This window comes from Syngnathoides biaculeatus, chromosome 7 (genome assembly GCF_019802595.1).
Source record: "Syngnathoides biaculeatus isolate LvHL_M chromosome 7, ASM1980259v1, whole genome shotgun sequence".
Classification (NCBI taxonomy): domain Eukaryota; kingdom Metazoa; phylum Chordata; class Actinopteri; order Syngnathiformes; family Syngnathidae; genus Syngnathoides; species Syngnathoides biaculeatus.
In genome coordinates this window covers 740,733-755,492 of record NC_084646.1, presented here as the reverse complement: position 1 = coordinate 755,492, position 14,760 = coordinate 740,733, and the positions used below count along the sequence as shown (strand labels likewise).

Below are 14,760 nucleotides of genomic sequence, written 5' to 3'. Positions count from 1 at the left end.
GGGTGCAGGCCCGGCCACCAGGCGCTCGCCTTTGAGCCCCGTCTCCAGGCCTGGCTCCAGAAGAGGGCCCCGGTGACCCACGTCCGGGCAAGAGAAACCAAGATCCAATTTTTGTACTCGTCATAGGGGTTTTGGAGTTGTACTTTGTCTTGTCCCTCAGCCAGGACCTTTTTGCCATGGGTGACCCTGCCAGGGGCATGAAACCCCAGACAACTGAGCTCGGAGGATCATCGGGACACACAATCCCCTCCACCACGATAAGGTGATGGGTCGATGCGGGGCGTTCTCTCTTTTAGTGATATTAAAATTGGTTTGATTTGAAACCTATGTGTCAGTTAGGATCACCCAAATTATTTTTAAATGCCACAAGAATGAGACAATATTTAATCGAAAATTTTATATAAATATTTATTTTAGGTCAAATGTTTACATACATTTACTTGGTGTCGGGTCACATTTCCTTTGAACTGCATGACTTCGGTGAAACGTTTTGGTTGACCTTCCACAAGATTCTGAGATTACTTCGCTGGAATCCTCGTTTATTCCTTCTTACAGAATTCGTCCTCCTGTTCAGCCTGTATATGCTACCCTTGGGTCAAATTTTTCAAAATTTTAATTTTAACTATCATCGGTATGTAGAAGACAGTTATATTTAGCAGTGTCACCAGATGAATTCAAATTGAGGTGTTGCGCCATTGTATCAAGCAGATAAAGGGTTAGGGTTAACCCCTATAAATAACTGAATGAGCCAAATTTTCCTTCAACTACTTCACAACGAATCTGAGACAATTGTTTTTGACGATAATGAAAAGAGAATTGCTGTTAGCAAATTCCTGAACTCACTATCTTTGAAAACCAAAGACCAAGACCGAACTTTGGTGTTGTAATAGATTCTGACTTGAATTTCAAATCATTTCAAATCAATCACAAAAACTGCCTTTTACGATCTGAAGAACATATCTAGACTAAAGTTTTGTATGTCTCAAGCAAACTGTGAAAAGCTCACACATGCTTTAATCTTCAGTAGACTTGACTCCACTAATGGACTTCTGACTGGACTTCCCAAAAAGAGCATTAAACAGCTACAGCTCATTCAGAATGCTGCAGCTTGCGTTCTGACCAGAACAAAGAGGTCAGAGCATATACCTCCAACTCTAAAGTCCTTACACTGGCTTCCAGTCAACTTTATAATATATTTTAAAGTTCTGCTGCTGGCCTATAAATCAATAAATGCTTTAGGGCCTGAATATATGAAAGAAATGCTTATGGAATACAAACACAGTCGAGCTCTGAGAGCGACAGACTCAGGTCAAATAGTGGAGCGCAGACTCCAAGACACACATAGTGAATTTGCATTTAGCTATTATGCTGCACCGACGTGGAATAAGTTGTCGACAGAGGTGACGTTATCCCCAATTGTGATAGTTTTTAAATCCAGGTCGAAAACCGTTTTCCACGCTTTTTTGAGTATTTTCACTTTAATATTTCTTGCACTATATGCTGTTTGTAATTGTCCTTTTATTTTAAATTTTTTAATATATATATATTTTGTCATTTTTGCTTTTTCCCCTTTTCAATGTTTTATTTCTTTGTATTCAAATCCTTTTAATCATAGAAAACCTTTTGAGGTACCTTGTGTATGAAATGCGCAATATAAATAAACTTGCTTTTAAAACCTATTTTTTTACCTATCTATCAAATATACATTGACGTTCGCTGTTCTTAACTATTGGCTGAGTAATGTGCCACCGAAGTTATGGGTAATAAGCAGTTACAGAGTGTTGCAATTCGGGACTCATAAAACAACTCAGAGCTAGATTCTGGTGTTTCAAATGACTTTGCTGCGGTGTATGTACCCTACAGTCCCTTAAGGTTATCTGTTGTATATTTGTGCTCCACATGGAGCAAGGCTATGGCGTATTGGACAGAGCCAACAACGACAAGAGTGTACCTTTTCACAGGCGTTTCATGACCCCACTTGCGGCTAATGACACAGGTGTTCCAATATCTCGATGAGTGATCTGTGCATCACTAAACAATGACTATTTACAGAGTCCACAAAAACTGTGTCTTTTTTATTTACCGAAAGAAGTCGATATTGGAGTTATTGTGACTGGCCTAGGGATGTTTACTTGGAAGTTCAGTTTTTGTTTACTGATTGTAGCCTATTTTTAACTTTTTTAATTGACTTTTTTCAAGGCCCGGCTGAGTTTTGAATTGTGTAAAAATGTCTCACTGGGACAGTTATGGTTGGAACTCATGCGTTTCTACACACTTGAGTTTGCATTGGAAGAGTACATTATCAGCATCCGTTTAAAAGCACTTCTCTCTCGGGAAATGAAGAACTGGCCTCGTCGCCGGCTTGCTATCGAAGGTGAGTGAAGTTCATGTATTAGCATGTTGATCCTCATAACTGTCTGGATAACAGATAAAAATTGACTGAAGTCTCTGTTTTTTCTCAACTAAGATCCATTTGCTTTGAAGAGGAATGTTGCACGAAGCTTGAACAGCCAAATGGTGTTTGAGTATATACAGGAGCGGTTCCGCACAGCTTATAAATACTTTGCCTGCCCACAGACAAAAGGCAGGATGGAGCAGAAAAGTAAGATGGCTGGCAACCGAGGGTTTAAGTTGTTACAAGTGGAGGAGGAAGAGGAACCATTATCAAAGTGTGGTAGAAAGATAGAGACTAATTTAATAAAGGTAACAGATGACAAAATTCAGGTGCTCTTCCAACAGTCAAAGGATAATTGTGAAAATGTAACTCATTATAATGATCATTCAAATGAGTCTATAAAGGAGGATGGGAAGATACTTGATGGAAACCTCATGGAAATGTCCCACAGTAAAAAGATCAAAGCCTCTGAACACTTGTCAAGGCCTTCTCTTTCTATAAATGGGTTACTGGACAAAGAAGAAATGGATGAGAAAAATTGTTACTCTGAAAATGAAGGGATCATAACATCAGAAGAGCTTCACTATATCTTTGATCAGATGATATTCACTGGCGGGAAGGTAACAAAGACATTTACTTATTTGCATGTTTTTTTCCACAATGAGTATTCGCACCCATTCACAAATCACAAGATTTTTTTGGGGGGGGAATCTAAATTGTCCACTGTCTGTTGCTTTTTAGCCTCCAAATGTTGTGTGCAGTATTTGCAAACGCGATGGTCACCTTAAAGATGAATGTCCAGACGACTTTAAGAAGATTGAGTTGAAACCTCTGCCTCCAATGAACAACCATTTCAGAGAGATCCTTAATGGTGTTTGCAAACTTTGCCACTGTATGTATTTGCCGGTTTTCATCTTTCTTTTCTTTGTGTCCTAGTGTGATTTCATTTACATACATGAAAATTTTTTTTTGGGCACCTCTGTGTTAATAGAAGAAAAACCCACAAAGGTCGCAGGAATACAATGCTGTAAAAAAGTATTGACCCCATTCCTGATTTCTGATTTTTTTTCTTTTTTGCATATTGCAATGTTTCAAATCATCAAACTAATTTTTATATCAGAGACAACCCAAGGAAATACAAAATGCAGTTTTCAAAAGACAATTCAATTAATCAAGTCACAAAAAATACAAACCTTTCTGACCCTCTGTGGAAAAGTAATTGCCCCCTGAACCCCATTGGGGTTGTGCCACCCTTGGCAGCAAGAACGGAAATCAAGCGTTTGCAATAATTCTTTCACATTGCTCTGGAGGAATTTTGTCGCTTTTGTTTTTCTGTTTTACACTGTAGATTTCATTATTTAATCAATGAAATGAAGTTGTCCTGGTCCTAAGGCAGCAAAGCAGTCCCAGACCATCACACTACCACCACCATGCTTCACTGTTGGTATCATTTTCTTTTTATCAAATGCTGTACTATTTTTGGACCAGATGTAACGGGCTGCACATATTCCAAAAAGATCAATTTTTGACTATCAGTCAGCAAAATGTTTCTCCAAAACATTTGAGGGATCAATTTTTTTTTATGCAAATGTGAGATGAGCCTTTGTATTCTTTGCTGACAGTGAGGGTTTTCACCTGGAACCTCTCCCATGGATGCCACTGTCTTTCTTATGGTAGAGGCATGAACACTTAACTGCGGCCAGTGAGGTCTACAGGTCTTTAGATGTTCTTTTGTGACCTCCTGTGTGAGTCGCCTTTGGACTCTTGGAATACCATATTGTCCGCAGGATAAGGCGCAACAGATTGTAAGGCGCACATTCAATGAATGGCCTTATTTTAAAACCTTTTTTCATATATAAGGTGCACCGCATTATAAGGCGCTTAGACGAGACGCTACATTAGAGGCTGGGGTAGCCATCTCGCTTTGTTCCCTCAGAAACTTTTGTTTAGTTTTCTTCAGTTGGCGCAGATCATCTTGTTGCTTCCTCCACTTCCGCACCATTGATTCATTGTTAAATTCTCTCGCTGCTCTATTCCCGTGTTCTACTGCGTGCCTTGAGTTTAAACTCTGCGTCGTGATAGGAGCAATTTTGTGGTCTTTACACAAACACACAAATGGAAATGAAACGGCACGCTCCGCACAGTCATATATCCCAGCATGCACAGCTCGCTACTTCTCCAGGGGAAAATTGAGTCGGCGGCTGCTTACCGTAGTTACAAGACCTGTTGCGGCTCAATATCAATCCAAATATAAGGCGCATTGTCGGTTTTGAGAAAATTAAAGGCTCTTGGGTGTGCCTTACAGCACAGAAAATACGGTAATTTTAGTTGGTTGTCCTCTCATGGGAACGTTTGCCACTGTTCTCAGTTTTCTCAGTTAGTGGATAATTGCACTGACAGTGGTTCACTGGGGCCCCAAAGCCTTGAAAAGGGGCTTTGTAACCTTTTCCAGACTGATGGATTTCAATCACTTTTTTTCCTCTTGAATTTCTTTGGATCATGGCATGATGGATTGGTTCTTAAGGTTTTGGCGCTTACGTCATGTTATCTGACATTCCATTTTATTGATTACCTGATTGAACAACTATGGTGATAATCAGGTTGAGGTGTGGCTTGTAAAATTGAACTCACCTTTCCAAAATTTGCGCCGAGTCACAGGTTTTTTTTTTTTCATAACTGAAGAAATTTAATCATCATTTGAAAAACTGCTTTTTCTATTTCCTTGGGTTGTCTCAGTGATATTAAAATGTACTGTGTGTGTGATTAAAAAAAATGAAATAAGGAGGAGGTAAATACTTTTTCATGGCACTGTAACTGGAATCTATGGAAGTAAATACAGTGAAGAAAATAAGTATTTGAACACTGCTATATTGCAAATTCTCCCACTTGGATATCATGGAAGGGTCTGAAATTTTCATCATGGGTGCATGTCCACTGTGAGAGAGATAATCTAAAAAGAAAAATCCAGAAATTACAATGTATGATTTTTTAATGATTTATTTGTGGGATACAGCTGCAAATAAGTATTTGAACACCTGTCTATCAGCTAGAATTCTGACCCTCAAAGACCTGTTAGTCCGCCTTTAAAAGTCTACCTCCACTACATGTATTATCCCAAATCAGACGCAGCTCTGTGAGGTCATTAGCTGCATAAAGACACCCGTCCACCCCATACAATCAGTAAGAAAAATGTCAATTGTGTAAGTGGTGCAGATGCAACTCATGTACAAGAAGCTATTATTGGTCAAAAACAGATGTGCGGATGGTGCAGCGTGGTGAGACTATTACACTGAGAGCACGAGTAATATATAATACAAATGTTGGCCTGGCAGAATGTGACAGCAAACTCAAGACAGAAAATTGGCAGCATGTTGCAGTTGTATTGTAAGTTAGCTGTTTAAGAAGGGGGAAAGAAGCTGTTGGAATCGCGGCTAGTTTTGGTTTTGTTTTTTGGTGGCCTACCAAAGGGAAGGAGCTGGAAGATCTGGTGACCAGGATGTGGAAGGGTTGAGAAGATTTTTGTCTGCGCTTGTCTTAGTTCTGGTAAAGTGGAAGTACTCAAGGGTAGGTAGGGTGGTGCCGACAATCTGTTCAGTGGTTGTGATTGTCCGTTTGTCCTTTTTTTGTGGCAGCCCAAAATCAGACATTGAAGGAGGAACACAATCCTGTTACGATGACCACTTTGTAGAACTGTCTCAGCTGTCCTGGCAGGCCGTGCTTCCTTAGGAGCCACAGGAAGTGCATCCTGATGGGCTTCTTTGAGGATGGAGTTGTTTGTCTCCCACTTCAGGTCCCTCTTCACAGAAACTGACGTGATATAAGGCTGCTAGCTAAATTTTCAAAGACATTCCAGTCTGTTCAGTCGAAATAGCTTTAAAGTTATATTTTTGCTTCTTTGGTCAACCTTTTCACTGCTTTTACCAAAGGCTTTGCAAACTTAAGTTCTTGCCTGTAATTCGGTATTAAATAGATTAACCAGTTGTTGGAGGACTCTCGGGCAGGTCAGGGAATATCACAGTATGCATTATTTCCTGTAGTGTAGCAGTAGTCTAAAGTGTTAGAGAGTTATTGGTTGAATTTAGTTTTGTTAAAATCTATAATAATGAGGGGTGAAAGTGGGTATATATTTTTTTTTGTCAATTTCATTGACTTGTTCAGTGAGCCTTTAGCAGTGCTTCATTCATGTTAGCTGTGGGCATAATACAGACAAGTATTAAGGAAGCAAACTCAGAGTGAATAGAATGGCTTACAGTCCAAGAACAGTGATGCTAAAAGCAGGCTGCAGTGTCTGCTGCATTGTGGGATGTCCATGTGCCATTTTTAATTGGTTTAGAAGAAGCCTTTTGTTTTCCCCGACAGCTCCCTGATGCGATCAGCCCAATGAAGTTGATAGCCAGGAACCGTTATAGCTCGGTCGGAGACAGTTGCATAAAACCAAGTCTCCATGAAAGCACAAGGCAGCGGAGCACATGAAATCCTGACTGGTCTTCATCAGAAGATGAAGCTCATCCATTTTGTCGGGAGCATAGATTCGTGAGGTGAGGAGACGTAAGCGCCAAACTGTTCTCTCTTGCGGAATTTCACTTGAATCCCGCCACGCGTTCCACTGCGGCTTCGCCTCCATCCTCCGGAGACTGTAGTTGCTGCTCCGGTGAGTAATTCTGGGAGAAAACGCAGCAAATTTATGAGTTGTTGAAAAAAGCAACATTAGTTTCATTATACCCTGAAGAGATTCAATACACCATTGATGAGATGTAGAAAAGCACCCCCAGAACACAACAGAGCCTCCTCCATGTTGCACAGTAGCAACAGGGTTCTTTTATTTGTATGCTTCAATTTTACATACAGTGAAGAAAATAAGTATTTGAACACCCTGCTATATTGCATGTTCTCCCACTTATAAATCATGGAGGGGTCTGAAATTTTCGTCATAGGTGCATGTCCACTGAGAGAGAGAGAGAGAATCTAAAAAGAAAAATCCAGAAATCAAAATGTATGATTTTTTTCAAACAATTTATTTGTGTGATACAGCTGCGAATAAGTATTTGAACACCTGAGAACACCAACTGTTAATATTTAATGTGCTGAGGATGGAGCGAAAGGAAGACCAAAGAAAAGGTTGATGGATGTGGTGAGGGAGGACATGAAGAGTGTGGGTGTTAGTAAGGAAGATGCACGAGATAGGCTTAAATGGAAAAAGATGACATGCAGTGGGGACAAGCCGATAGAAAAAGAAGACACACAGGCGGAACTTGACGTGTTGAAAAGGGGGCGTGGCGCCTACGACAAACAATAACATTCCCATTATATGGACCGCGGGGATGTTCCAGACAGGCCCGTTTCGAACGACTGGTGTTTGTGTTCTCTTTGGAATCCCAGTGTTGTCGTGAGTTTGAAAAGGTCGAACAAAATATCGTAATGAATTAACTAACAACATGTCTGCATAACTTCCTCAGATAGATACAAAGGTTTTTTTTTTTTTGAGGAAGACATGTTACGTATCAATTTACTTAGGATCCATGACAGTTTGATGAAAGGACCACATGTACATCCAGTGGAAAATCATTTGATGAAAGGACCACCTGTACATCCAGTGGAAAATCGCTGAGTACAAATTTTTAATGGTCTTAGAATGCTATGTGGTTGCTACATGAATGCTACGTGAATGCTATGTGAGCTATATGAATGCTATGGGCTAAGTTTATCAAAAATGCAAGCTTATTTTCTGAGTACGCCGTGGGACTATCTAATGTTTTATTTATATCTGGAATATAAAATGCAAATAAAAAAAAAAAAACTTGGGACTTTTTTTAAATGCTTATCTGCACGAAGATCGCGGGAGTGCTGGAGCCTATCTCAGCTGTCAACGGGCAGGAGGCAGGGTACACACACACGCAGGCACGGGGAAAACATGCAAACTCCATACAGGGAGGTCCAGGATTGAACTGGGGTCCTCATAACTTTACACCAGCACCACCGTGCCGCCTCATAGAGTATGTTGTTGCTTATACAGGACTGGACAGGAGGATTTCAAAAATGTTCTTTGATTTTTTTTTTTTTTTCAATTAATATCCAGAATATATATACTAATAATATTACTTCACATTGGTGGCTCTATTGTACATATTAATTTTGGAGAGAGTCGTCCTTTAAATTCCATTACAAATAATGCTGCCCTCTAAGTTGTGAGTTTAATGCAGATGTAAATAATTTTAAATATGTGAAATTTTGAAATTCTTTTCTGTCTACACTTTTTAAAAATAATATTTTGTTACCCATTAATATTTCTTTTGTTCCCCATTCACCCAATAAGTTTTCAGGAAATGTACTTTTCTTTTTTATTCAACAGTATTTGTTTTAAAAAAAAAGTTTTTTTTTTTTTTTTTTTTTTTTATCACAAAAAAAATACAATCCTCTGTGATGTACCAATAGAATTGGTTTGTTGTCAAAAATATATTGACCATATTTGGGCCTAAGAAGTTTGTCTGATAGCAACAATTTAAACCTCCAGCATTATTGGAACCATTGGAGGCAAGATGGCGGCACGCACGGGTACAGCGGCTATTAGCGCTCCAATTTAGAGCTTTTTCTTTTTCATTAATTTGGCGCCATATTTGAATTTTTGTAGAACCATGTTCAACTATAGCTTCCAGGACCTGATTGACTGAAGCATTGACTGATATCAACCACAAATGAATATCAAAAGAAAAAGAATCTTACACATCAGTTTGTTGCCTAAAGAGGAAACCGGTCCACCGACTATGCTATCACAATAGCTCGCCACACTACACTGAGCCACCTGAAAACCCAATGGAACTACATGAAGATGCTTTTCAGAGACTTTAGCGCAGCCTTTAATACCATCATCCCAGGTATTTTGGTTGACAAACTCTCCTTCCTTGGACTATCTCCTTCCATCTGATGCTGGATTAAAAAACTGTCCAAAGTCTGTCAGGACTGGGCCACACCTCTCTTCCTCAATCACCTTCAGTACCGGATCCCCCCAAGGTTGTGTACTGAGCCCTCTCCTATATGGACACGGTCCCAATGTTCATCAATGGGAATGTGTAGAGAGGGTCCACTCCTTCAGATTTCTGGGGGTCTACAACACAGACAAACTCACCTGAACTATGAATACCATGGCGGTGGTGAAAAAAGCCCAGCAGCGAGTGCTCAGGAGGAACAACTTGGAAGCTAAGCTGCTGCAGGCTTTCTACAGAACCACCGTGGAGAGCATCCTCACATACTGCATCACAGTGTAGTATGCTGGATGTACATCAGCGGATAGGAAAGCTCTGTAAAAGAGTGATCAACAGCACCCAGATCATCACTGGCTGCTCCTGCCCGCCGTAGAGGACATTGCCAACACCCGCTTTTACATTAACTACTAACATTGTGAAGGACTCTTCCCATCCAGGTCACCACCTGTTTAACCTGCTGCCCTCTGGCACGCGTTACAAGTCCCACAAAACATGGACAAGCAGACTCAAAGACAGCTTTTTTCCTCGAGCCAACAACTCATTGAACTTAAAAACACTCCACTGTACTGTAATGTAAAATGATGCGACTGCACTTTTGTTTGCTTTTCTTGGTTTTAATAATCTCACCAAGGCTTGGACAGGGAGTATACGACTGTAAAATACATCCTGTGCATTTATTTTATTATTTTTAAGTTATTTTAGCAATAACTGTGCTTTGATCATACGTATTTTATCTGCTATTTTAGGTTATACTTAAGATGTTCTTTTTAAAATTTGTAGTCCATTTTATTCGCACATGCTCCTTGTGGACAAGTGCTCATTATTTTGTTGTTCTCACAGTCATATAATGACATGAAAGGCTTTTGATTTGATTTGCACATCAAAAGATGGGTTCTCAAGATGTCTCGGATATGCTGCATTATTTAGGATTTACTGCTCGTGACTGATTATCAGGTAATCTGTTTAGATTGTACTTTTTCTTCCCCCTAATAAACTGCTGAGGACAGTAGAGAAATTTGATTGATTTCCGAGTATTTCAAGTTGAGAACCAGATCCAATTTGTTGCTTATTTTCTGTACATTGAGCTATATTGTATTATTGGAAATAAATCTTAGTTGATTGACACCTGACGTTTGTTAAGGTTAGCATAATTACTCACAAGGGTGACGGATATTCTCCTCTGATATAGATGAACTTGCACCGACACATGCTGAGCAGCAGAAGAGAGAGGAGCTTCTGGCCAGTCTTGAGAGGTTCATAAGGAAAGACTATAATGGTGAGTCGAAAATACGACATGGTTAAAAAAAAAAAAAAAAAATGCAATATTCATCTCAACAAGCAATCTGAGAAGTCTCCCCCAATTGCTCAGTTTGGCCAGATTGCTATCTCCAGGAAGGGTTGTGGTTGTTGCAAATGTCCTAAGTGCAACGGGGCCTTAAGTGCATCAGATTTTTTGTGTGTAACCTTTGCAAGATGTGTACCTCAGCACAATTATATGTCCTCTTCAGACAGTTCTTTTGACCTCGTGATTCACATTTGCTCTGACATGCTCATGCTCTGCGAGGTATGATATACACTGAAGAAAATAAGTATTTGAACACCCTGCTATATTGCAAGTTCTCCCACTTAGAAATCATGGAGGGGTCTGAAATTTTCATCATGGGTGCATGTCCACTGTGAGAGAGATAATCTAAAAAGAAAAATCCAGAAATCACAATGTATGATTTTTTTTTTTTTTAACGATTTACTTGTGTGATACAACTGCAAATAAGTATTTGAACACCTGAGAACACCAATGTTAATATTTGGTACAGTAGCCTTTGTTTGCAATTACAAAGATTAAACGTTTTCTGTAGTAATGCAGCCCTATGGGGGCACAAACCAGTGCAATCTGTAGGCCGGTCCCAAGCCCGGATAAATGCAGAGGGTTGCGTCAGGAAGGGCATCCGGCGTAAAAACTGTGCCAAACAAATATGAGCGTTCATCTAAAGAATCCCATACCGGATCGGTCGTGGCCCGGGTTAACAACGCCCGCCCCCGGCACTGCTAACCTGCAGGGCATCGGTGGAAATTCAGCTACTGTGGGTCGAAGACAAAGAAGAGGAGGAAACCGGATCCAGCGTCAGAAGAAAAAGAGGAATGCACAGAGCCTACAACTGAGTGTAGGGACTTTGAATGTTGGGACTATGACAGGAAAAGCACAGGAGTTGGTTGACATGATGATTAGGAGAAAGGTTGATATTCTGTGCATCCAAGAGAGCAGGTGGAAAGGTAGTAAGGCTAGAAGTTTGGGTGCAGGGTTTAAATTATTCTACCACGGAGTAGATGGGAAGAGAAATGGAGTAGGGGTTATTTTAAAGGAAGAGCTGGCTAAGAATGTCTTGGAGGTGAAAAGAGTATCAGATCGAGTGATGAGACTAAAATTTGAAATTGAGGGTGTTATGTATAATGTAGTTAGCGGCTATGCACCACAGGTAGGATGTGACCTAGAGTTGAAAGAGAAATTCTGGAAGGAACTAGATGAAGTAGTTCTGAGCATCCCAGACAGCGAGAGAGTTGTGATTGGTGCAGATTGTAATGGACATATTGGTAAAGGAAACAGGGGCGATGAAGAAGTGATGGGTAAGTACGGCATCCAGGAAAGGAACTTTGAAGGGCAGATGGTGGTGGACTTTGCAAAAAGGATGGAGATGGCTGTAGTGAACACTTATTTCCAGAAGAGGGAGGAACATATAGTGACCTACAAGAGCGGAGGTAGAACCACGCAGGTAGATTATATTTTGTGCAGACGATGTAATCTGAAGGAGGTTACTGACTGTAAAGTAGTGGTAGGGGAGAGTGTACCTCGACAGCATAGGATGGTAGTATGTAGGATGATTCTGGTGGTGGGTAGGAAGATTAAGAAGACAAAGGTAGAGCAGAGAACCATGTGGTGGAAGCTGAAAAAGGAAGAATGTTGTGCAGCCTTCCGGAAAGAGGTGAGACAGGCTCTCGATGGACAACCGAAGCTCCCGGAAGACTGGACGACGACAGCCAAGGTGATCAGAGAGACAGGCAGGAGAGTACTTGGTGTGTCATCTGGTAGGAAAGGGGAGAAGGAGACTTGGTGGTGGAACCCCAAAATACAGGGAGTCATACAAGGAAAGAGATTAGCGAAGAAGAAGTGGGATACTGAGAGGACTGAGGAGAGGCGAAAGGAGTACATCGAGATGCGACGTAGGGCAAAGGTAGAGGTGGCAAAGGCTAAACAAGAGGCATATGAAGACATGTACACCAGGTTGGACACGAAAGAAGGAGAAAAGGATCTCTACAGGTTGGCCAGACAGAGGGATAGAGATGGGAAGAATGTGCAGCAGGTCAGGGTGATTAAGGATAGAGATGGAAATGTGTTGACTGGTGCCGGTAGTGTACTAAATAGATGGAAAGAATACTTTGAGAAGTTGATGAATGAAGAAAATGAGAGAGAAGGAAGAGTTGAAGAGGCAAGAGTGAAGGACCAGGAAGTGGAAATGATTACTAAGGGGGAAGTCAGAAAGGCACTACAAAGGATGAAAACTGGAAAGGCAGTTGGTCCTGATGACATACCGGTAGAGGTATGGAAGCAATTTGGAGAGATGGCTGTGGAGTTTTTGACCAACTTATTCAACAGAATACTAGCGGGCGAAAAGATGCCTGAAGAATGGAGGAAAAGTGTTCTAGTTCCCATTTTTAAGAACAAAGGGGATGTTCAGAGCTGTGGGAACTATAGAGGAATAAAGTTGATGAGCCACACAATGAAGTTATGGGAAAGAGTAGTGGAGGCTAGACTCAGGACAGAAGTAAGTATCTGCGAGCAACAGTATGGTTTCATGCCTAGAAAGAGTACCACAGATGCATTATTTGCCTTGAGGATGCTCGTGGAAAAGTACAGAGAAGGTCAGAAGGAGCTACATTGCGTCTTTGTGGATCTAGAGAAAGCCTATGACAGAGTACCAAGAGAGGAACTGTGGTACTGCATGCGTAAGTCTGGTGTGGCAGAGAAGTATGTTAAAATAGTACAGGACATGTATGATGGCAGCAGAACAATGGTGAGGTGTGCCTTAGGTGTGACAGAGGAATTTAAGGTGGAGGTGGGACTGCATCAGGGATCAGCTCTGAGCCCCTTCCTGTTTGCAGTGGTAATGGATAGGCTGACAGATGAGGTTAGACTGGAATCCCCTTGGACCATGATGTTCGCAGATGATATTGTCATATGCAGTGAAAGCAGGGAGCATGCAGAGGAACAATTGGAAAGGAGAGGAATGAAGATTAGCCGAAGTAAAACAGAATATGTGCGTGAATGAGAAAAGTGGAGGGGGAAGAGTGAGGCTACAGGGAGAAGAGATAGCGAGGGTCGACGACTTCAAATACTTGGGGTCAACAATACAGAGCAATGGAGAGTGTGGTCAGGAAGTGAAGAAACGGGTCCAAGCAGGTTGGAACAGCTGGCGAAAGGTGTCTGGTGTGTTATGTGACAGAAGAGTGTCTGCTAGGATGAAGGGCAAAGTTTACAAAACAGTGGTGAGGCCGGCCATGATGTACGGATTAGAGACAGTGGCACTGAAGAAACAACAGGAATCTGAACTGGAGGTGGCAGAAATGAAGATGTTGAGGTTCTCGCTCGGAGTGACCAGGTTGGATAGGATTAGAAATGAGCTCATTAGAGGGACAGCCAAAGCTGGATGTTTTGGAGACAAGATTCGAGAGAGCAGACTTCGATGGTTTGGACATGTTCAGAGGCGAGAGAGTGAGTATATTGGTAGAAGGATGCTGAGGATGGAGCTCCCAGGCAAAAGAACGAGAGGAAGACCAAAGAGAAGGTTTATGGATGTGGTGAGGGAAGACATGAGGGCAGTTGGGGTTAGAGAGGAAGATGCAGGAGATAGGCTAAGATGGCAAAAGATGACACGCTGTGGCGACCCCTAACGGGACAAGCCGAAAGGAAAAGAAGAAGAAGAAACGTTTTCTGTAGTTGTTCACCAGGTTTGCACACTGAAGGAGAGATTTTGGCCTACTCCTCCACACTTATCAGCTAGAATTCTGACCCTCAAAGACCTGTTTGTCCGCCTTTAAAAGTCCACCTCCACTCCATGTATTATCCTGAATCAGATGCACTTGTGTGAGGTCACTAGCTGCATAAAGACAACCGGCCACCCCATCCAATCAGTAAGACTCAAACTTGTAACATGGCCAAGACCAAAGAGTTATCCAAAGACACCAGAGACAAACATGTACAACTCTACACGGCTAGAAAGGGCTATGGAGAAATTGCCAAGCAGCTTGGTGAAAAAAGGTCCACTGTTGGAGCAATCATTAGAAAATAGAAGAAGCTAAACATGACGGTCAATCGGAGTGGAGTCCCATGCA

The 14,760-nt window shown here is 41.3% G+C and overlaps 1 protein-coding gene across 12 annotated transcripts in view; it reads left to right on the top strand.

Moving 5' to 3' along the window:
* Nucleotides 1-14,760, top strand: part of tut4 (terminal uridylyl transferase 4) — a 236,501-nt gene that overhangs the window by 121,573 nt on the left and 100,168 nt on the right. For 11 of the 12 annotated variants that reach the window (XM_061825505.1, XM_061825503.1, XM_061825504.1 and 8 more), the window contains 4 exons: nt 2,200-2,374; nt 2,468-3,015; nt 3,137-3,287; nt 10,565-10,651. In XM_061825505.1, the coding sequence (XP_061681489.1) occupies nt 2,200-2,374; nt 2,468-3,015; nt 3,137-3,287; nt 10,565-10,651 (961 nt within the window). The remainder of the gene's footprint in view (nt 1-2,199; nt 2,375-2,467; nt 3,016-3,136; nt 3,288-10,564; nt 10,652-14,760) is intronic. The other variant, XM_061825506.1, reaches the window with a different exon arrangement.